General features: G+C 41.8%; 1 protein-coding gene across 1 annotated transcript in view; it reads right to left on the bottom strand.

Moving 5' to 3' along the window:
- Positions 1 to 21980: 21980 nt before the first annotated feature.
- tbc1d32 (TBC1 domain family, member 32) overlaps positions 21981 to 25130 on the bottom strand; it is a 107982-nt gene continuing 104832 nt past the window's right edge. Inside the window, exon 32 of the mRNA XM_078289717.1 lies at positions 21981 to 22168. Coding sequence (XP_078145843.1) covers positions 22049 to 22168 — 120 coding nt within the window. The 3' untranslated portion in view covers positions 21981 to 22048. The remainder of the gene's footprint in view (positions 22169 to 25130) is intronic.

The following is a 25130-nucleotide window of genomic DNA, read 5'->3' as shown; positions in this document are numbered from 1 at the left end:
TGTTTTAATTTGTTTTTAGGCTGCCAGGCAATCATCGTCTCATTCCCAGTCTTAAAAGCCACGCTCCATTATCTGGCCAATCTCCATGGATGACTTGCATCCTTGGCTACTCTTTTCAAGGCTCGCCTCGTGTGTGTGTGTGTGTGTGTGTGTGTGTGTGTGTGTGAGTGAGAGAGAGACAGAGAGAGAGAGAGAGAGAGAGAAAGATTATGATCACTGAATGTAAGTGTGTGTGTGTGCACTCGCCTTCTTCTGACACAATATATATTTCACTCTATGCGTGTGTGTGCATTGTAATTGTCTCATAGGCTCTAGGGAGTGTGTGTGTGCATACGTGTGTGTGTAATTATGAACACTTGCTGGAGTGTCAGCACTTGTATGTCTGAATGTGTGTGTATGCACTCACATTTTCTGACACCATGATGCATACTGCACTGTGTGTGTGTGTGTGTGTGTGTGTGCGTGTGTATTGTGTCTCTTGTTGGCTCTGAGTGTGTGTGTTTGTCTATGGATACAACTACTGTCTCAGTGGACCTCAAGTGTGTGTGTGTGTGAGTGTGTGTGTGTGTGCATGTGTGTGTGTATTTGTGTGTGTGTGTGTGTATTTGTGTGTGTGTGAATGAGAGAAAGGGAGAGAGATTATCATCATTTGCTGGTTTGTATGAGTCTGAATGCAAGCGTTATCTCTTTTTGGCTATCAAGAGAGTGTGTGTGTGTTTATGTAGGTATACAGCGACTGCCACAGCTGCCCTCAGGTGTGTGTGTGTGTGTGTGTGTGTGTGTAGAGTTATTGTCTGTTTAGCCCCTGGGGGTCGTTCTGATCAATGAGGATCTGCCCTCTTAGTTTTGCCCTTTCGAATGGCTTTCAACCAGAGCAGCAGCACAGAGTCCGACACCAGCTTATCCGCCTCATCTATCTTTCACAGCATCTTGTTCTGCTTCCCACAAGACCGAGCTGCGTGTGTGTGTGTGTGTGTGTGTTGTGTAGGCACAGGACAGTATTGTTTTTTTTTTACAGCTCTCTGAGATAGATAAGTCATAAGTCACTGTGACTTTTTCTTTGTTTTCCAGCGCATGAATGATTCAGCACGCTGACAAACTGACAAACTACCGCCGCTGCGACGCAAACCGGCAGTAGCGGCGTCGCAAAGGTCCACCTAAGTGTCTCTTCAATACTTTATGTCCTCTCCTCCAGATTTCCATTTTAAAAGAAACCACCGGGGTGCAGAGATTGATAAGAGGATGCGGAAAAAATGTGTTTTCCATGTTTTTTTGAGGTTGGCGAGGATGTTCGGATATATTGATTGCATTGTAGATTGATTTGTGTGTATCAGGGTGTCTGCACATCCTGAAAAAGTCTTTCAAATGTTTTAAATATCTAAATTTAAGAACTTAAAAGCGTGCATGCAGTTCAATTTAGCATTGTAAATCTTTGAATTCAGTTTCAGAGGTCTTAAAGATTTGTTTGTGAGGTTTCTTAGTGCGCTATTTTTTGGGTCAGCCCAAGCCCATTCAGCCTTATATTCTATTCTAATATATTCTTAAGTTTTCACATTATTTAAATTGTGGAATTCGTTTTATATTTCATTCTAACTGGCATTTAAAAGGCCTTAAATATATTAACTTGATGAAGCTTGAAGTAAATGCTTTAGAAATGCTAGACAAGCATGGACATATTGCCTTTCTACTCCTCACATGCACACACACACTCACACACACATGACACGGGTTTTGACATTATTTTTAATAATCAATGAGTGACATTCAGACATGACCTTTTAAAGGGAGTTTGGGACATTTTATTGTCGGCCATTTTCCCCGGACGCAACCGCTGCTGGAGGGAAACGCTGATCCCTCTCCTCTCTTTGCTCTCTGCTCTAAACGTGCGCGTCCGTGTGTGTGTGTATGTGTGAGCGTGCACATGTGCGCTCTTCTACTCTCCAGAGTGGTGACATTCGGAGACGTTCGGAGGCAAGCCCAGCCATGCCATGCCAAGCTAACACCCTGACATTGTCCTGACATTTCCCTCCTGCTGGCTCCCACTCGCCTGCCTGTTTAGCCTCTGTTTGTGTGTGTGTGTGTGTGTGTGTGTGTGTGTGTGTGTGTGTGTGTGTGAGTTTTCCAACTCACTGTCAGGCTTCTCAGACCCAGAGAAAAGGGCTCAGCAGTGTACTAATGGCCTTGGGTCTGGGCTAGGAAAAGCATAAAGTCACTCACTCCTCTGTTCACTGTGTGGGAGTGTGTGTGTGTTAACGTGACACAGCCTTTGACTTGCCAGCCTATTGTAACTTCATTCCCTCAGCGGAGGAGGATGCAGCGGTGCAGAAAGCAGGAATGGTGATGATCAGGTATTAAGTGATTGCATATTTCTAAACACATCTTCGGAGACGCTCGTCATTTTTTCTCGAACGATCCGCAGCGTTCTATTACTCCGGCTGTTTCAATCGTTCAAATCATTTTTTCCTGCGTTTCCTTCCAAGTGAACAGCGAGCGAAACAGAGAAAACATCAGTTCGGTTGTAATTGCATTGAAGAGCAAACTGCTTAGAAAGCTGTGATGGCTGTTGTTTTTGTTTACACAAAGATGAACGGGAAAAATACTGAAAATGAACATAGATTAACATAGATATGAAGTAGTATATCAAACACAATGTCGATGAATACGGTTAAAGGTTTTGAACATTATTGTCTCGTATTATTATAGTTAATACAATATAATTCTGATTAACTCAAATGTGGGAATCATTTGTGAAAATTGTAAGCTTTTATTTATTTGTAAACTGATTGACCGATATGGGGTTTTGAAGGCTGATATTGATATTTTTGGATTGAAGCTGATGGTAGCTGATATTTTATGCTGACATATCTTTGGATATGAACATATTCATGCCAAAAAATTGCAAAACATTCCAAGTATTCAGTGTTTCCCCAAAAATGTTATTCTTGTCAGGGTGGAAAAGCCTCTGAAACAGCATTTAGACCATCATGGGACACTAAAACAATCCATTAAAACTCTACTGCTATTACTACTGCTCCTGCTACTACTTATGATAATAATAATCAACATATTCATAAATACTTGTATGTAATCAATCAAACTACATCATATCAGAGGTGGACGACACTGACTGGACCAGATCTGATTTTTAATAAAAGAACACTATCAGTTCTATCGGTTTCTGCTTTTCCGTTGTTTCTCTGCTTTTGGTCTATTTTTGCCAGAGCCACTTGTGTCTATTTTGACTTGTGTGCAAATCTATTCACAATAAAGAAATAGAAAATAAATATATTATATTATCTCTTTATTTAGTGGGACAAAATATCCAATTCCCGATTGAAATGAATGAATGAATGATAATGGAGTGTATTTTAGCCTACCTTCTTTCTGGGTTAGATTAGTCTGTAGCCCAGTTTGCTACCTGTCTTGTCGGCTCTGTGCCTTTAAAGCTGCAATAAGTGACATTTTCCGACCACTAGAGGGTGACTAAAACCGCAACACATTTGTAAATAAAGCACAGCAAAGCCACTGCACTACAGAGGCCTGCTAAGGACAAGCCGTGCATAAAAGCTAATAGCTAAGCTAAACATGTTGCCGGTTACCAGTCTCGCTTTGACAGATCATTCTCCCGCTGAATGTTACATGTCCCACAATGACAAGTGAAGAGGCAGGTAGCAAGTTTACTAGTTTAACAAGTTTACTCGCTCGCTTCATTGATTCTGCCATTACGAGAAACTTTTCAGGAATGGGAGGGAGGAGCCAAGCGAGGGAGGTGCCAAGCTACTTTAAAAAAAAAGAAAAGCTGCTAAATGGACCGGATGGAGCTTCGTGCTGGAGTGGAATTTGACAACAAGCTTTAGAAAAGAGGTGAAAACAGCAACACAGCTGCTGCTGTGTGGATATTGGATTATATCATTATGTCTCAATGAAATCTCCACATAACACACATTAGTTTCAGGATTGGTGATAAGGTCTGATATCACTTATTGCAGATTTAAATGAATATATAAAGTAACTTCTTTATTGTGCCAAGAGTTTGAAGCCACTATGCACATTGGCCTGTGGAGCAGCCATGTGAGGCTTTAGGGATTGGGGAATGTGAGCAGTCAAGGCCAACAGTCCTGCCAGAGATAGTGAGCACCAGGCCCGACTTCGTGGTCCAATACTCTGTGGCCCGTTAACTTTGCAGAACTCACCGTGCCATGGGACGATGATGTGCTAGATGAGGTATATGAACAGAAGAAGCTTAGATACACTGAGCTGGCAGCCGAGGCTGGAAAGTCAGGTTAAGCCCTGTGGAAGTTGGATGCTGTGGATTTGTAGTCACATCCATTACTAGTTTGCTCAGGGAGTTTGGGATTCGTGTTCAGGGATTGCAGCAAACCATAAGAGCAGCCAGTCGCTCTGGCTGAAGCGGTAGGCCAGCAGTTGTTGCTGTAAGTATAAAATTCCATCTCATCACTAAGATAGTAGCATTAATTTTTCAGTTGATGGTGCATAGCAAAGGAATCCAAGGTTTTGGTTTTGATGAAAAGTCTTTAAAGCTGCACTAGGCAACTTTGTACATTTGCGGCTCCAAATGGCAGCCAGAGGTGATTGTTTGAAATTTAAGGACTTTGATTTACAGAAATCCTGTAGTGTGACGTCAGTATTCTGCACACAGCACGCTCATGTTTACCAACCTGGCCGGTCTGTGATGCTTTATACCAAAGGAAACCAAAGGGATAAGGGAAGAAAAGATCTAAGGTTGGTGAGTCCAGCTTTCTCTGGACAGAGTGCTGCTCACTGCTGTTTAGGGGACAGTTTGGATTTCACTCGTAAGTTTCGCTTCTTCACTTTCTGTGGGTGGAGAAGTGACCACACTTAACACCAGAATTTGGGTAAATAGGACGAATCTGTGTCATCTCAATTCATGGGTATGGGATTTCTCTGTTGCAGCCCCACTTTGTGATTTAGGCCGATAAGATGGGTGTATTTTTACAAGAATCTTGCCTAGAGCAGCTTTAATTCAAGAGTTAGTTCAACTTTGGTTTTGCCTGACATAACACTTGCATAGTTGGAAGGGAAATAGAGCTTGTGAAATTATAATCAGTTTAGTTTTAAGAGCTAAACTGGTTTTTGTCATATCAACCCTGACAGTGTCACTTGATGGTCAATCAGCCCCCTGCACCTTGCTGCAGCTCCTGATGTCAATGGATCGTTGTCTTTTGCAAGAATTCGTGAGGTGGCAGAATTACTTATACCTCTCAGTGTGAAGAGAGTGAATGATAAATAACTACATTATAGTGTTGCTATGAGGGCAACTCCAGGAGTTACTAAGTTTACCATGAAAGAGTTGACTTCTAACACTTCATACTGCTGTTCAGAGGATTCAGCACTGGCTAGTGTTGAGTAGTGTTAAACTTTAACTATGTAGAGAGTCAATAGCAACCTTCCAAGAGTGTCAAAGGGCTTGTACACTAAAAATGGATGAATAACTATCCGTAGTGTGGACCCATATAGACACTATTTAGGTGTTGAGATCAACTCTAATAGAGTAGTGTACAGGCTGCTGACTTTGCTGTGTTTAGCTTTGGCAGCAGAATTGGGTAGTCATACATCATCCTCAGCTCCTGGAGTAATTCTTTTCACTTTAGTAAGTCTGTTGTTTGCTCATACAATCCTGACTGGGCACTTTCAAGCCATAGGGGTCAACTGTCCCATTAGCCTATTGTTGCTGATATTGATTGAAAATTATTGGTTGTGATGTTGTTAGCTAAGTGGAAACTGTTGTATTAGTGCAGTGTACAGTTTAAATGTAGTGCTGGCAAGTGTAAGTCTAATCCGTGCTGAGAGTAAATATTGAGGGTGGTTTGACTGGTTTGTGCAGCTCAACATTAAATCTGCCTCTATCTGCTGTCTGTGGCAAACACATTAAGTACCAAGCTAAGTAAAACAGAAGGCAAGATAAGTCTGCATAAGGTATAACAACACATTATACATGCTGCCAAATAATCAAATACACGTTGGTCCAAATCAAACAATATTCAATAACTGTCGCTCATTCTGGTACTTTTGGATGCACCGGCCTGCATCTATCTTGCATTAGTAATGTCCTATCAAATTATTCCTCAAGCATGTGAAAAATAGGAGTTCTCTGTTGTCTAAATTTTTAGGCAGTGGGCTCTGTATGTTAGGAGATCTACTGTACAATATTTCCCTCTTGTCCTTACTGCAGCCTTAAAGGAATATGTAAGTGAGGAGAACATAGACACCAAAATGATCCATGGGTCCCCAGTAGATCACTGGCTCTGGTGCTCCATGCTAACACTTTAGCATACACTATGTTGAGTGATAGTAGATCACTAAAATTATCCACAGTAAGAATACAGTGTTTTTTCATTTTATGGCCTGTAGATTCATACATTTTAAAGATGAAATAGCATTAAGTCAGTATAGCTCATATCCAGGTTTCTTTTTTTAACTATTTCAGGTGAGAATGATTTTTTGCTGCACAGTCTCCCATCGCCCACCTCCTTAATGGAAACAGGGAAAGTATAGTCCCTGCTAGTTCAAAACACTATTATTTTTGTATATTTCCTGTAAATTTACTTAAAATTACTTAGTGGTACAAGGTCTCATTTTGTCACTCTTGAGATAATGCTAGTGGCCTACTATCACTCATAGTGTATGCTAAAGTGTTAGCATGAAGTCTACTATCACACAACATAGTCTATTGCTAAAATGTTAGCATGGACCCTACTATCACTCAAAATAGTGTATGCTAAAGTGTTAGCATTGAGTTTACTATCGCTCAACATAGTGTATGCTAAAGTGTTAGCATGGAGCCTACTGTGACTCAACATAGTGTATGCTAAAGTGTTAGCATGGAGCCTACTATCACTCAACATAGTGTATGCTAAAGTGTTAGCATTAAGTTTACTATTGCTCAACATAGTCTATGCTAAAGTGTTAGCATGGAGCACTGGGGCCAATCAGGACACGTGGATGATTTTGGTGTCCATGTTCTTATCACATAATGGTTAATTGGCCTCTGATGGGCCTCCATCTCCAAAACTCACTGTATTCTTTTAACAAAGTCAATGTAGGCAATGTAGGTAGTGGTAATGGCTCTCATGTCACCTTGAGACTATGTTCTATACATGTTTTCATCCATCCATCTATTCCCCTATCTGTTATCCAGAGTCTATTCACGTCGCTGTTGTGATGCTGTTGGCACATGGCTAACGATGCTTCTCCTCTCTGTGACCTTTCTCACTGGAGAATGAAGCACCATGTGATGTATGAACAGCGGTGCTTTGACATATTGGCCTCTGCAGTGGTTCTCTACAGCGCCTGTTAGTCAGGCAGACACACACACACACACACACACACACACACACACACACCTCACTCTCTCGCACTACCTCTCTCATTCACACAAATATGTCATTTATCAGCTACAGTCCACACACTCCCATGACAACTCCCTTCCTTAAGGGTAATAAATGTGAATGACAGGAGCAATACGTGTGTGCTTTAATGTGTAGATAAAGGGTACACACACATACACACATGCTGTATAGATAAAGATAGAGAGGGTAGAGAGATGTGAGCAGCAGGATGACCAACCAGCAGTCCTGGGTTCCAACCCTGTATGGTCATACCTGCTGAAATATCCTTGAGGAAGATAGCCTACTTCAAGGAGCAATAAGTAAGAGTAAGTAATGACCATAATATAGCTGCAGGGGGTTGTTCATCAATACCAATGACTTAATGATTACTTGGCCAGGTGCTGAGATTTCTGGCTTTCAAAACTCACTTTCCAGCCCAAACTCTGTTTTAGATGAAAAACCTCATAAACCATTGGAGACACTCCCACTCTCTCCACCCCATCCACAAGGAGCAAAGAGAATTCCCCCCTTGGCTGATGAATAAAATGTATCAAATGATAAAATGTGACAGCAAAGTTGCTATTCCAACCTTTGTATCTGTAAGGATGCAGCAGGCCGATGCACATTAGCAGACCGAGCCACCGGGATAATCTAGTCAGCAGTGTTTTCAGACCCCATTACATCACCTAAATGCTTGTAGAGCTACTCCAAATGGGAAAACACACTTGTAATGCACAGTATTTGTCAGCTACGTTTAATTAATGTAGCTGTACTTAAACAGTAATTGCATTTGGAGCTACTCAGCATTTTGCCCAATCTCTCTAAAAACATCAGCACAGACGTTAAGCAGTAAACAGTTGTTACACTCTACCTTTATTACCAAAATGGCTTTTCTGGCTGGGACTGAGACAGAGAGAGTAAAATGCGGAGAGAATCAGCGTAAAGAGCTAAAATAGCATCCGGGTGTAACGCTGCTTTTGTGCCGCCGCTTTTTTTTTTGTCTTTAAACTCGTTTTTTATTTTCAGTCACAAAAGCGTGGGTTGGTAATAAGGGAACAAAACAATCAATTTAAGGTGCTATCGATCCACTCATCTCTGCCCTCTTATCCAGCCTTTACAGCCCTTTGGTGTGTGTGTGTGTGTTTTATCACATGGGGTCAGAGGTCAGTATACAATATGGACATGTGCACACCAAATGAGAAACGTGGGCTGGCCAGTAGCTTAACCTATGTGTGTGTGTGTGTGTGTGTGTGTGTGTGTGTTGGATGAAACCGACATATTGGGTATGTATTGTCCTTTTATGAAATATGAGTCAGCGTTGTCCACCTCTGATATGATGGAAATGATGCAGTTTGATTGTAGAAATGATCAATACTACGCTGGTTGTCTATGGGAAGCTCTTAAACTGAACAGATTGTAATGAGACATTTAGATTTTTATACAACACAAGTAGACGTTGTTGTTGTTGTTGTTGTTGGTAGTAGTAATAGTAGTAGTAGTAGTAGTAGTAGTACTATGGGGTTTCAGTGGAGAGTTTTAGTGTCCCAGTATGGTCTAAATGCTGATTCAGACTCTTTTCCACCCTGACCAGAATAAAATTCCGGGAGAAACGCTGAATAACTTGTCATTTTTGGCATGAAAATGGTCAAATTTAAAGATACTGAATATGAGCGTTTGAGAGTTTGTGTGTGTGTGCGCAGTGTTGCTGGCAGCTTCTGCTCTAGTGTGGTTAGTGTGTCGTCTTACCTCCTCACCTTTCCATTTCCCCCCTCCACTGGGCTGAGACATGGACCTGGAAGGCGACCAGGGGAATGTCAGGGATGAGAGCAGCTTTGTCCCCAGACATGACCACACACACACTCACTGTCAAAAACTGCTTTGGCTATAAAAAGTATCCCCCCCCCCCCCCCCCCCCCCCCCTTGAGTTTTACTAAATGAGTTCAAAATGCATTAATTTGGGATTTTTGGTCTAAAATCTAAGTACTCTTCTCTGTCCAAGAGGAGTGGAAATTCAATTCAAGAATTTCTGTGAAAGTATAAAATTACAATAACAGAAAAATCTAGTTTGTAAAAGTATTTCCCTATATTGGTCTATATTACCTCACTGGCAAAAACATTTAATTCTTTAGCTTTAGGTAATAGTAAGACATTTTGAATACATTTTCTTTTCAGAATTGCTCTACCTTTACTGTAGGAGGTCCCTTCAATACATCTTAATGGGATTTTAGACTGGAGGTTGTTTTCTGCCTCAGAGTGTTGGAGCTCAGTGTCGAATACCTGTGTCACTAATGGATGACATTTGATTCTGGTTCCTGTAGGTTTCAAAGAAAAAAATCATCATCATTATATATAAAAGTACAGAGGCTAAATGGTTACGGTGACAGCTAATGTTGGAGGCTGACTGCTGCTCAGCTCCTATGGAAAATAAAAACATTCTACCTAAAGCTAGCTACACACTGGAGGATTTTCGGGCTGATTTACACCAGATTTGCCCCGAGTATCAGAGAGGAAATCACAATTGGAGGCTTGGTCGGGACTGATAGTCAGCAAAGATTATGTGATAGTGTGAGGAGTTTACAGATTCAATCTCAACAGACTGATCTGAGCTGCCATGTTGGATATTTACACCCGACATCTGCAGGTTCCTGAACACGCATCACAGACTGCCAATAGCCAGTGAGGTGAGGTGAAGTGTTATTAAAAAGTGATATTAATGATACTGTCAACCTATTTAAGGTCCTTTAAAACTTTGAGAATCCCTGTTATACAGTGAATGTAAGTTACTAGCCTAGCTAACATGGCCTTTTTTTCTGATAAAGCCTACTGACCTCAGCCCATGTTGACCACGTCTCTCCAGCCACAGCTGTAACCAATGTTTTTTTCTTTTTTTTCCCCAAGTGCATATTGGCAGGTAAGGGATAATAAACAGCAGGTTGGTCATTATCGCAAAATAAGACCCGACAGAATGAATCAGAACCCCGACGCTAAGCTCTGATGACCCTGAAGGGGTCATCAGAGCTTGAAAAAATTACCAGCTTTTTGTATATTATTCTGCTTATTACACAGCTACTTACCAAAAATACTGATTTAAAATGATTTTATCACGAGCTAAAATAATTTACAAGCTTCAGCCAAAAAAATCTAGTCCAGCAGGACATCTTTTTACCGCAAGGCATTGTTAACTTGATTAGAATTTTAAAAAATGGACTGGACTTCTTGACTGCAGAGTGATATGGTTAGATGTGAAATAAGAGAGGTTATGGCTATATGGGAGTGGGGAATGTTGTTGTGGAGTTTTCCAGCATAAACTTGCTAGCGCTCTGCTGCTAGCTAGACAACTAGCTTTATTGTTGTTGCTGCATGTTGTAGGGGGATTTTGAAAGAGGCTACACAGCACAGAGTGGAAGGGGAGAGCGCAAGAGACAAAAATCGCCTGCGCCAATGGGAGGATTATCCAAGCAGCCAATGTCTGCTAAGCTAGACTAGCATATTTACGACGAGAGACGAAAAAATCCATTGCCATGTGAGAGCTGTGTGATGCAGTGCCTTCTCAAAAATGGTTAGTATTCTCAAAGTCTTCTAGTGAGTCTAGTGGAAGAAAATGAATCATGGTTAAGTCGGTAATCAACCAGTGAAAATACTGAGCTCCCATGAGCTCCGTGGCTAAATGTCTCCAGTCCGTGGCCCTCTAAATGGTAGCTAAACTGTAAAGAGGATTAACCAAGATTAGTTATAATACCAGTGGCAGTAGGCTGATAGGCTACTAAAAGGTTAAGATACAGGAGAGCTGCGATGCGTTTCAGACTATGTTGCTTCAATATTTCAAAAGCTGCGCACCTCGAAGAAACTACAAAATGGGCTTCAGAGAACTCACTGCTAAACTCACAGTTTTGTAACAGGACATTTAAAGATTTTATTACTGGACAGTCTGGTTCTTTTTATTCAGATGTATTTACCAGACAGTTTTTCAGTCTATTGATGATGATGTTTCTTCTGCTTCATTGATAATGTGTGGTGTGCCTCAATGCTCAGTTCATATTCATCGGCAAATGATAGGGTACGCACCTGTTCTGTATCTCTCAAGTAAACCAAACAATCCCAAGTTTTCTTCAACTTAATCAATGAAACTGAGGTTATGTAGAGGTATCGGCTCTATACATTGACAAATTCAGTTGTCTCTCGGTCCTTAAACTCCGTACATCGGCCCTCTGTCTAAGAACATAGGATTTGTCTTTGATTCATCTTGAGCAACACCCTAAAAAGCTGGTTTAGATGCTGTATTTTTTATCAACTTAGGAACACTGTAAGGTTGAGATTTGTTTATCTCTTAATGATGTTGATACATGTAATTTTACATGATTTTACACTATGTCATCTCATCTTTGAGGTGACTGTGACTTTCTTAGTATGTGTTATTGCCTCCGCATATTCCCAAGGATACACATTTATCATTGTATTGTGAAAATAATTTCCCTGGGGATGCAAGTCGGTCATAATGCCTTGTTAATATCGCTGTAGACGCCAAACTCCTGCTGCAGTGAGAATAGAAATAATTCTACCACCTAAATAAGCTTGGATGAAACTTGGTCCAACTCAGCTTTATGATGTCATCTGACTGGAACCTAAAGAACTGCCAAACATTCCCCTCACCTTCCCCTCAGAGCGGCTGTTTCAAGGTGAGCTGACACTTGCCTGAGGGGAGAACAGTGTAATTAATACTAGCGGTGCTGTGAGACACAAGAGTTAATAGCAAGCATAATGTGGCATTTTATTAGACAAGTACATGATATCATGGCATTGAATATGATACACTGAACATTTTCAAACTGTTGTGCCGAATTCTGCTGCAAAGTTATGGATGAAGGCTAAATGCATGCAACCGTATTACCACTGTTTTACACTGGTTGCCTGTTGGTTTGGGAAGAGATTCTAAGATTTTACTTTTGGATCACTTTCAGCTCGGCAAGGTCAATTTTCCAGGTGCTAGGACCTAAGGCTTGTCCGAGCCAGAGGTCACATCCACAACAAACCTATATCTTGTTTTGTGTTTTTTTTAGACCCAGAATATTATTGGATTTATGGGGATTAAGGGGCCAAGTCTTGATTTTGCTTCGCAGATCCTAGAAACGGGTGCAATGAGAGCATAAATGAAGTGCGAGGGTAGTAATGAGGGGGGAGTTGAACTTGAATCCGCGCGAGGCTTTGTGTCTATCCAGTACGGAGAGTGAATGGGAATTATAATTCTCCCTGTCTCTCCTCTCCCTCTCTCAGACTGTCAGACGGGGCGGTAGAGTTGATAGCAGCAGGGCCTGGGCGGAGGGACTCGGGGAAAGCCTGTAGCTTGCATTCTAAACAACGCCGGGCCACACTTCAAATTAAAGCGAGATCCAGCGAGGCGCTATGAAAGAGTGAGGGGGGAAAAGGAGAGGAGGGAGAGATGAGAGTTTCTATCCCCACTTGATGCACTTTTGGGATCGATAAATAATTCTGAGTTTCTATCCTTGGCGAAGAGAGACGGTGAATTAAATGCAAAGTTCTGATGGCGTCTTCATTTGAGATGTCATTGACCTTTTCTGCATGCTTTATCAATAAGCCTTGTATAATGGTCTGTGTCATCGAGTCGTAAATCCCAGAAGCCACCTGATTCACATGCACACACAATGAATAATAGGCTTCATTGTGGATAATATTGACTATAGCAAATGGAAATGCTAATACAAGAATCCCCTCGAGCACAGAGCAGCTATAGCGGCATGTGCATACACAATGATCGCACCGGCAAAACATGACATCTTTGGCCACTGAAATGGGGTTGCTGGAATCCTACAGGGGACTGGAACAAGAAGACTTGAGCAGCGTACACAGTGACTAAAACCAAAGCGAGAACAGAAGAACCAAATTTCAGATAGGAATCAGAGAGAGGAAAAAGCTTGACCACGCGGCAACTCCCGCAGGGGATGCAAGAATGAAAGATTAAAATAGAAAAAATGGTTTAGTATAATAGAGGTATCGGTGACACTTACAAATGAGATGAGAATGAAACTCTGCAAGATAATAAAAATAATCGCTACAAAAGATAGGGGTTTTTTAGATAGTAGGACACAGTTGATATAAGGAAAAGGATTGCAGACGTCCTAATGCAGTCTCCAGGCTCTCAGCAGAATGGGGTGTGTCCTCATTGCAGCCTAATCCGCTTAATTATCACCAATTATCCAGTTCAAATGACTTGCTGTCAGTTAAAACGTCTATAATTGAGATCAACAACAGAGCAGATCGTTACTGTAAAGGTTGCCATTATTGTCGTCATTTCGAAACTGTATCCGCGTCTCAGGTCGAGTCGGCGCCTATGCGGATAATGAGCTTTTCAAAACTAATTGAAATAAAGAGCCCATTACGGCGGGATTAACGAGTCAATTGATTTCCGTACAATAGACGTGCGGGTCAAGCTCACAACGTGGGGAAGGTGAATGACGGCCAGGCAATAAAAACAACTAGAGAGAGAGAGAGAGAGCCTTTTTGGTTTTGATGTTCTTTGATAAAACATAAGACGAAAATACCTCAAAATATTAAAAGCTCACCAGCTTGCACGCTCACCTACACATGCCCAAGCAAGTCCACACAAGCATACAACACTTACACACAGTCAGAGCCTCTTCTCCTGCACTAGATAGTGCATATTGTTCATAAATGTGATAATATCATTTCTGAGCAAAAAAATAAGGGGGGTAAATAAAGTTCCTTGTGTTATTTTGAAAATCTAATAGCTGTAGTTTGTAGGGGACCGGTTGTAACATGGGGTTAGTTGTAACAGCACCAGTTCCACCAATCAGGGATAAGCTAGAGTCATATGATCACTACTGTACACTTTCATGGCTGTGTAAGCAAAACTGCAGATTTTACAGCCAAAAAAACTGATTTTGAGGTAAGAAAGTAATTTTTTGTGGACCAAGTTTATATTTTGATTAGCACTGATAGTGTTGAAGTTAATATGATTTTAACTTGTATTAGATTCTCAAATCACCGTTCTACAACAGCTAGAAATATAATGGCTGACAGGGGTGGGGATAGATAGATATAAAAATGTTACTGTGACTGTACTGAGAATAAAAACAGTCATGTGATGGAACAGAACATTTCAAGTCAGTTTTAATTGTCTTAAGATTTTAATTTAATTGACGGAGATTTGAGTTGATTTCATTCAAAAGACAACCCATATATGCATGCACAGTTAAAAGATGTTAAATAGTTCAAAAGGATCAGCATAGTCAAAGACACACACACACACACACACACACACACACATTGACTGACATGTTCTTTCATTTCATAAGTTCTTCATTAAAGCTGCTCTAAATCAAACTGTATAGTGTGGGCTCAATTTTTGCTTGTTTCCACTTATTGTTACAACTTACCCCGGTATTGGGGTAGGTTGTAACTTTGTAACTCCTTGTATTTGACATCAATTCATGAAGTCTGTGATATTATAATAGAGGTTGAAATGACTGCTATTTGTATCTAACATCTAAACTCAAAAAGAGTTATAGGTGCTGAGACAAAATGTGTTACAATCATCCCCGGTCTCCCCTACAGAAAGTAGGTCTAGGAAAAGTCAGGGAGGGACAGTGTTTTTTGTATTTTTTGAACACTGAGTTATTTCAACGGTAAAATTCAAAACAGCCGTCAGTTGACAGCTTTGGCTGTCTAGTGTTGACACATACTGCATATAGCGCTGTAATCCCTCCGTGCCCAGACTGCCCCGGGCGCAGTGCAGTGAATGGCAGGAGTCTCCTTTCCTTCTGCCAACCCCATGTTTCTCCTGACACTGATCCTCTCAGGGAGGTCGGTCTCTTGGGGAGTTTTCAAACCTCCTCCCATACCGGATTGTGATGCCTCCTCTCATGGGGCGCCATCTCTGGCTTGGTTCATGCGTTCTGTTTAGCTAGACACACAGGAGCCTCAGCTGTACCTTGGCAATCACGCTCCTGGCACTTCTCATGACGACCGTCCATCAGACAACTCTACAGCGCCACTTTAGTGGTGCTGTAGGAAAATTCAGCTCTCCACTTCCCCCAGCAAGAAAACCCACCAGGATCGGGCCAGTAGTTCTGGTTCCTCTTTGTTCAGCAAATCTGCTGCGACGGCATCTGCATTATTTCAAATTTCAGGTGGTGTCTCCAATGTGCCCAGTCGTCTTGGCCACAATTATGTCATTTTGACTGTGCATATTCATAATCGTGTGAAGCATGAACCAGCTTTTACACAGGCAGCACACTGACTCCAGTGGAAATACAGAGAGGCTCTTCCCAGTCTTCTTCTTCACTACATTTTAAATCCCATCCATTACAGAGTACAGATTGTGTAGATTCTCCATAAGCAACAGACACTGGACCATCATAAATTGACAAATTGTGGACCCATCTGCAGTGAACGGTTACTCAGCAAAGAAGAGAACAGTTGGCTTTATTTTGTTTGTGCACTTTATTTTGTAATTTCCAAGTCTTCCAATTAAAAGAATCAAGTCTGTCTTCTCTTCCTTGGTGTAGGAAAGATCACATGTAACAATGTTCTCTTTTAAAAAGGTAGCTCAGTAACTTTTACTCTTGAGTACATTTTAAATGAGCTACTTTTTACTTGTAATTCAGTAGATTTTTAGACCAGAATTTTTACTTCTACTTAAAGGGTAACTTAGGCATTTTTCAACCTGGACCCTATTTTCCCAACTTTTTGTGTCTAAGTAACTAATGGGGACAAAAATTTTTGAAATTGGTCCAGTATTGAGCAAGATCGCGTCAGCCAGCAGCCGCGAAACGAGCTGCAATGTAATCCGACGGGGCAAATCGCACCGTCAATGTACGTCCACTAAAAGTGCTTGTTTTTGCCACTGACAGGCTCAGATTGTTATTATAAGTGTCTGACAACATTATGGAAAGGACCCTACAGAGAAATGAAACATTTTTCTTTACCTTTCGCTTGATCCGGTCTGTGTGTAACCAAGTCTCGCTCAAGTCTCGCGAGAGTTGAGTTGTTCCAGGAAGTTACACATAGACCGGATCAAGCGAAAGGTAAAGAAAAATGTTTCATTTCTCTGTAGGGTCCTTTCCATAATGTTGTCAGACACTTATAATAACAATCTGAGCCTGTCAGTGGCAAAAACAAGTTACCCTTTAAGTAAAATATCAGCAAAGTAACAATACTTCTACTTGAGTAGGACATTCTAGTACTCTTTCCACCACAGACATTCATTCATGCATTTATTCATTGTCTTGCTTATTCCTGTTCAGGGTGGGGTGCTGGATCCTGTTCCCAGCATGCATTGGATGGAAGGCAGGGAGACACCCTGGACAGGTCTCCAGTCCATCACTGGGCCAACACAGATAGACAGACACTCACATTGATACCTATGGGAAATTTTGAGTCTCCAATCCACCTGAAACGGGAATCAAACCTGTAATCTTCTGGCTGTGCAGCCATAGCCAGAAGGAAAGTAAAAACCAACAGCTGTTCCCACATTTCCCCAAGACCAGATGTTACATGTCCATTAGGTAAACACATATGTCGCATTTGTTTTCAACTTAATTTGTTGTCTTACACTCGGGGGAAGCTGATGACCCTGCTGGTCCGGGCTGAAGGATCATCCGACCGAGCAGCTGGCTCAGCGGAGAGAACGGGGGTCAAGGTGAGCGAAAGAGTGAGGACATCTATCCATATCCATCTTGTTTGCCAGCAACCTTATGTTCTACCTATTGTCATGTGGCACATGAGGTCGCTGGCAAACAAGATGGATGAGCTCTCTGCCTTGGCCAGGACTCCGTGGGAATATCGACAATGTATCCGAATATTCTTTACTGAGACACATGCCTCATTTTCTTTGTCTCAGTATGTTCTACTGCTGTCATCTTGCACACCCTGTGCTGTACTTTCATTTATTTTTCACATTTTTCGATTGATATATTTCATTTAATATGTTCTAGTGTGGAAATTGATGGTTGTATTGTGTGTAATTCAAGGTATTCCCATGATGCCACATGCATTTCCTACCAATATGGTGCTTTACCATATACACAGCTCATTGGCTGTGGCTGTCATTTGATTATAATCACCTGGTAATTTGTTACAATCACCTGTTAATTTCCTACCAAGATGGCCATGTGGTGATGTAACAGAATACTATGAATACCTCTCATTTTCTCTATTCTTATTTTTTATCCTGTCTTTTATTTGCAGTTTCTTTGAAGTTTTTACACGCGGGTCATACAGTTTTTAATGGCTAGTCTGTGGTACAATTCAATTTCTGAACTGCTGAGTGGGCTGTTTCAAGCCACTGGGGTCAGATGTTTCCTTAGTCTATGGTAGTCCATACAAACACATGTCCTACACATGTCCTCACACTAAACGAGGTGACAGTAAATCCATTGTACTGGTGCCTGTCCAGGGAACTAGGAACACCCATTTCTCTCAGCATGGTGAGTCCACTTGCAGTGTCCTGGAGGTAAAAAAAAAAATCCAGATCCTGTGCAGCTTTGACAGATAATCCCACCTCTGTCTCTAACTCTCTAACGCTAACTCAATCTCCAGCTCTGTTCTACTCTGTTCAGTGCTCAGTACTCTGCTCAACAACAGCAAGTGTCCTCATGGATTCCGCTGATGAAAACACTGTGCACTGCTGACAGATGTGTCTAATGTGGGCTTTGCCACAGTGCCACCACTGACTACATCTCCACCTTCCCCAAAACTCTCAGAAACAAGTGCGAAAAAGAGACATCTTGTAACAGCTTCACATTACATTTCCAGAAAGCAGACTGACGTGGCCCTGGTGAAACAATGTATCCACTAGATCACTGCTCCTTATTACATCTTTTAACACATCCACCAACCCAAAATGAGGCACCACTCCTGTCCTGGGTGAAGTCAACAGTACAGTTCTTTCTGTGCGAGGATGTTAAAGAGAAGAGCGTCCCATCCCCACTAATTGAGACACTGTAAATTCCAAATTAAATTCTGGTGTCGGTATGGACGCTGGTGGGGAATCTTCTCAGAAAGCGATGAATCCAAATTCAAGACTGAAATCCAGAACTGTCTCCTCAACAGCAGAGCGTGACAAAGGTGGACTCACCAACGACGGCTGAACCTCTTCACCACCTCGACCCCATCAGACATCAAGCAGAAGATATTTAGTTTGCTGATGTCACCTTACAGGATTTCTGGGTACTAAATTCTGCAAAATGCAATGCCATTTGGAGCTGCCAATGTGCCAAGTTGCCTATTGCAGCTTTGGCACCCGAGCATAGAGACAGCAGGGTAGCCACTTCCGTACCAACATCGGTGTCATGGCTCATCACCGATCCTTCTCACACCAAAGCTCCCAGTCCACATCATTACCAACCGATCACTATGTTCAGACAAGGGCTCCTTCAGCCCAACGTCCTCTTGCTCTTGTGGCAGAGTTTGCAGTGGTTCGGCTAAGAAAGCCAAAAAAAATCTCAGACTTCTCAAACACATCTCAGAGTGAGTTCTTCAACTTTATTTCACAGTGATTTGTAGAGATTCCTGCAAAAGTCAATGTAATGTATTGATTCAACAACGCAATGGGTGGGGTCTCCAATTTGCTATTTCAGAAATACTCCTGTGCATTGAGCGTTGGGAGCCCCGGAATTATGACAACACGATAGAGGGTGAAAGGTTCAATTTTAGGTTCAATACATCCTGACCAAAATGTCAAACACACTCAGCAGCAAAAAGCTTTTCAAATACCAATCCAAAGTGCTGACTTTTTACGGGGTAAACATTTGAACAGTTCGACTCATTGTGAGCCGCCACCTCTGCTCTTCCCCACGCATTCCTTTGGTAAACACAATGGGATATTTAGCAGTTGTTGTGGGCGAGAGACGGATGGATGTAATGACCTCATTTATTATTCAAGCCTCAGTGTTTCTGATGAGGGACGGCTGGGATGGTAGGTAATGGGGGAGAAAGAGAGAGAGGGAGAGAGAGGGAGAGGGAAGGCTCTGGTTACTAATGAGGGTTTATCACAATGAGTTACCTCAACCTTTCTCATGCATCTTTCATAAGAAGGCCCGCATAGGTACATAAACACAAGAGGCTGTTGTGTGCCCTGGCATTAATGATGTGTCCAAGCCATATCCAGGAGATGGCTGCAATCTAATGCTGGGCACTAACTTGAAGACTTTTAAAATCCTAATGTCTTTGCAATATCAAAATAATATATTATTTTTTTAATATATTATTATAATTAACAATCGCATAATCAATAAACCCACACTTAAAGGAGAACTCATTTTAAGAATTCACGTTATTTCTATGCCCAAGGACAGTTCAGACTATGAATGGGGGCACTGACTTTGTGGATAAGATGCTAAGTAGAGTTGTCACACCAAAATTAAGCTCATATTCTAGCAGGTATGGACCAGAATGTAAACCTCATCTGGGTGTAAGAACTCACACAAAAAACCTTATGGCTCCGCAAAGTCAGTGCCCCATCTCCAGTTTCGATCTTAAGACAGAGTGGTGCAGGTTCACAAGTATTGACTGAGCTGTCCTGGGGCACAGGAGGAACATAATGTGAATTCTTAAAATGGTTGGCATTCCCCTTTAAGCAACTTTACAACAATTGTTCTGGGCTGGGGTATTATTTTTTCATGAGAATTTGTTGCAACCCAAAATTTCTTCCTCAGGCTATTGTTCTGGATAATCTAACAAAATGTAGTCTGTTGGTTACTGTCTGCATAACTTACACTTACAAGAGCTTGGCAGCAGAACATGCAGAGAGGCTTTTGAAATTTGTCAGTGCAAAGACATTATATCATGGGAAGCGTATCATATCGTCATGTTTATTTCATGTTATATCCAAATCCATTTAATAATTATACATGAAAATACATGTAATGCTATAAGATGAAAGGGTGGCCTTGTACATCTCAATGAATACATAAATATCAAAATATCTTAGAAATAGACATTTACATCTTAGAATAAAAAACATTTAAATACAGAATACTTTCATAACAACAGCTTGTTAATGACAGTCACATATTTACATCATGTACAGTAATGTACATTAATGTGTAACAACATGCAGAAGACACTGGCTGATAACTCTTGCCAATGTAACAGATGTGGTAAAGTCAGAGGTTTTGAACTTGCAACACACATTTCTCTACAGATTTTTGTGATGTGGAGGTGTTAGGGTGAGCATGCGCTCCGGACAGAGCAATCTACCAGACTCACAGAGATGATTTTGGTGCCAATCCTCTCATCCCATACTGGGATAAAGTGACCAATGAGGCCAAAAAGTCAGTGTAGGTGTCTATGCTACATAACGTTTCAACATACGATACTGTGCCGTTTCTTTGCTACAGCTCTGATGTTTTCACGCTGCTTTGGCATCGATGGTCTTCATATCAAATAACACACACCTATTTATGCTAGAAGTTGTGCTACCGCTGCTCCGGGTAATTCCTGACACACTAAATGTGAGGTTTTTATTCTATAGCAGAAAGTATATTCACATGCTACAGCTATGTTGTGGTGTAAGTTAGCTGGAGCAAGCATTTGACGAACAGCAACATGCAGGAGGTGGCCAAGTTTAATGTCAACAGCCTCTTGACAACTCTATTACAGAGTTGATCTCAACACTTAAATAGCGTCTATATGGTCCACACTGCAGCTAGTTATTCTTAGAGTTTTAAAATTATAAGGCCTTTGACACTCTTGGTGGGTTGCTAGTGATTCTGTACATCTCAGCAGGCTTTTGACAGACGGCTGCAGGCTGTTGCCAAGTTCTACACCGACTCAAACGAGCATAACATTTTCACACCCTGATATTATGACATGGGGAAAAAAATCATACTAAAACAGCTTTGGAGACTTGTTTTGAACTGATACCAGAAAGATATTTTGGTGTCGGTTTCACAAAGCGATGCATGTAGCAGCTATGGATGACTGCAGATGTCATCTCAACTTTCATTTTGGTGTCATTTGGTGAAATATGTCCTGCTTCACACTACTTAGATACTGTATATCGCAGTCTGTCCAGTGATTTCTAAGCTTCTTTCAGGCAACTGCCTCCATGAAAGAAACACCTGAGTAAATGAGGGATAGAAAGTATATTGAAAGCACATGGTTTGCATCTACCTGGCCTGGCATGGCTTGGCAACGCAATCAACAAGTCACCGGAAGTCCATTAATTTCGTATAGACCTGAGCAACCAGGGAAACTTGGCCGATGTGTGGACGCTCAACAAGCTTGTTGGCTGAGAAAAGACGGCCACAGCTGAACTTACTGCAGAATACTTCCGCCTGGCAAATGGAGAAGTTGATTCCAGCCATTCAAAGCTTCCCAGTTCTCTACAACTTTTATTTGAAAGACTACAGGAATAAATGTCTCAAAAACAATGGTTGGAGAACAGTTGCATCCATGGTTTGATTTGATTTGACCATATTCAGCAGCTGTGACTGTCCAAAGTGAAGGCTTGCGGGAGAAACACCAAATGTTGGAATTTCTCTTTAGTGGTGAAGAATAGTGTTGCATGTCCCCAGTAGATACTTGCTGGATCTAAACCAAGATGCTATGAAGCTGATGTGGTGTTCCAATGCCCTATTAAGACACTTTCTGTGGTTACGTGTAGAATGGCGACAGGTTGTACTATATGCTACGTGTTTCTACGCTACGGGGTTACTGATATTTTTCATGTCAGTGAGAATGATGTTCCGGTAGCTGCGCTCCAGCCCCTCCATGTACTCTAGGTAGTTGCTGACCCTGAAGCCCTGGATTGGCTCCTCCTGGTGGGGAAAAGGAAGAACAAGATTATTACTGCCATTTGTCACACTGCTCATTAGGACAAGTAATACATTGCTGTGATGCGTTATTGAGATAGCAACATTGTGTAAGAAATAAAATTAATATTGTGCTTTTTTATATGGATAGTACACTCTGTTCTTGCTTTCCTTTGTCCTGGAAAGTGGAGTGTCTTTTGTCCTGCTTACTATAATGATGTAATCAGTGCTTGAATGCATGCATGATCACTATATATGGTTATGTGTGGTTTTGAGTGATTCTATAGGTGGACATGCAGTTAAAAGTCTGAACTAGTGGGTTGGTTTTGAGCCAAGTAGGTTTGGCTATGGGCCAAGATTTAGAGTTTTGTTTACTTTAACCTATATAAGTGGATCCTGAACTCCGTTCTTTGTCACTTCTTTGTTGCTTGTTTGGAACACTGAACTGAACCATGCATGTCTGAATAAAGAATCCATAGAAGACTTTTGAACCTTGCTTAGTCATTTTGACCCACAACGGGTGAAGTAAATTTTTGCATTTACAGTTTGGCGACGAGGATGGGATGGACACAGCACTGAGCGACGCCTGGGGCTAGACTGAGGGTCAACTGCCGGCAGGAGTCTCTAGGAGACTCAGGGAGAGTTCCGCTCCAGCAAAGGAGGTCTGGATCCCGCCCAAAGTCAGGCACGGGTGGCGTTCAGTGGGTCGTCCATCCGTTTAAAGAGAGCAAGTGGTGAGTTTCTGTGAATTTTTTTTCTCTTCCTCAGGGAGGGAGTAAAAAATTTTTCCTCAGGGAGGTATTCTCATAGTTGCAACAAGTAAGAGAAAAGAAAAAACCTAGGTAGTTAATGGGGGCGTAAAATTTTAGCTCAGGGAGCATAGGTAGGCCTCAGGGAGGTTGCCGTTATTAGATAAGGAAGATTGTCAGGGACAAAGCCCAGGGGGTAGAAAGAGACATAGCCCAGGGGGTAGAAAGGGATCCTAAGAAGATTAAAAAAAAAAAAAAAAAAAAAAAAATTTAGGGGGTGACATTGTTTGTGATATACTGTGAGTGGATGGGAATGAAGCGGTGATATCAGTGTCCTGTGGGTATTTATCCACACAAAGGGTACGTTGCTCTGAACGAAAGTGTCGTACAAACTACCTGGCTGATATCATGGTTCATTTCATTGGCATTGTGTGAATGAAGTTGTGAATGAGTGATGGGTGTGTAATAGAGTATGGTGAAGTGGTTGTCAAGGTACCGAAATTAATAGTGTATGTTGGAATAATAATAATAATAATAATAATAATGATATATGTTTATCATAGCGGGTATAGAGGAGTCATCGCCTATAAAATTTAGAAAATAGATACTTATTGTGATATTTAGTGTAAAATACTTTTGACATAGTTATTTGTCAAGGGGGATTTTATTGTGTGGTCCGAGTGGTAAAAAGAAAAAAAAAAAAAAGAAAGTGAGTAAAGTTGCAGAGCAGAGAGAGCAAAGAGGGGAGGTAGCTTGTCGGTGCTGGACACCAGCATCATAAATTGTGTCTAGGGAAGAGGCCACACTGGCCTTCTAAAAACAAAAGAAAGCAACCACAACTGAGAGTGAGATGGAAAGCACACTAGGAAAAGTAGAACTACTTTCAGACCCACTTGCAGGTCCTGTAAAAGTGATAGAAGAAAAATGGGGCAAAAGCGTGGTTGAGGATGTTCCGTTTTGGCACTACGTTACTGAAGGTGTTTTTCCCATAAGAGGCACTCTGAGCGTAAACTGTTTAACTAGATGTAGGGTTATGCTAGAAGAAAAAGAAGAGCAGGAAAAGATGAAATTGAGTGAGGAGAGTAAAAAGAAGGTGAATTGGCATGCGTTCCAAAAGTGGGAGCGAGAAGCAGAAGCTAAAGCAGTAAAGTTCATAGCTAATGTGATGTTTTCAAAAGGGACAGAAGAGATGACTAAGGGAGAAGAAGAAATGGTTAGTAGAAGGGAAAAGAAGAAAAGTAGGGACAGAGAGAGGGACCTGCTTCCCCCCTATGCTCTTTCTCGCACAACTCCACCATCAGGAATGTGTGACGACGAGAGTGATGATGAGGAAGATGACAACAAGGGGGCGGTCCTAAAGATGGCAGCTTCAGCCCCTCCTACATCTCAGGCTCCACCTCAACCATCTACTGTTTATCCATCACTACAAACTGTGGGAGGGTCTGAGCTCAAGGAGAAGGAGGCTTCATTGGGGTTTTTAGCTCCTCCTTCAAATGTAGGTTCCGCCTCTGTCACTCCTGTTTCACACCGCCCACAGACTCGTAGCATGGCAGCGAACCTACAGACAGAGACAGTGTACCAGATGCCTATGATGATGTATCCAAATCCACAATCAGATAACAGTCAAGGCCTCTGGCAATCGCATGTCCTGGTCCACAGGCCATGGCAACCTGATGAGCTGAAGGAAGTTGCCAAAGAACTGCTGGACCCCCACAAAACCGGAGGTGAGAAAAGGGAGGTTGCAATGAAACAGTTGTTGATAATGTATAATCCTACGTTGGCAGAGGTGGAAGCAGTATGTCGCAGGTGTTTTCTGTTAAGATGGCCGAACCTCAAGCCAGCCAGCTGGGACACAATCTACAATCCAGGCTACCAGGAATACAGAGACCAGGTGGATGAGCTCTACTTTGCTGTGAAAACCGCGTTTTCCCTGCGTACCAGTTGGCCTGAAATTTACAGGACCAAGCAGAATGATGGTGAGTTTGCCACTGATTATCGTGCTAGAATGGAATCTGTGTTTGCTGCCCATTCTGGTGTTGACCAGGATAATGATGCCTACAACAACCTGCTGAAGACTGTGTTGATACAAGGCCTCCATCCAACTCTGAAGAATCAAACCGTGGCCACGTGCATCGCCTGGGAAACCAAACCCCTCAGCGAAGTCTGGGCTTATGTCCTTCATGCTGAAAGGAACCAGACTGACATCGAGCAAAGACACA

This window comes from Centroberyx gerrardi, chromosome 18 (assembly GCF_048128805.1).
Source record: "Centroberyx gerrardi isolate f3 chromosome 18, fCenGer3.hap1.cur.20231027, whole genome shotgun sequence".
Taxonomy (NCBI): Eukaryota; Metazoa; Chordata; class Actinopteri; order Beryciformes; family Berycidae; genus Centroberyx; species Centroberyx gerrardi.
The sequence above is the reverse complement of the archived record's forward strand: the minus strand, read 5'-3'. Positions and strand labels throughout refer to the sequence as shown.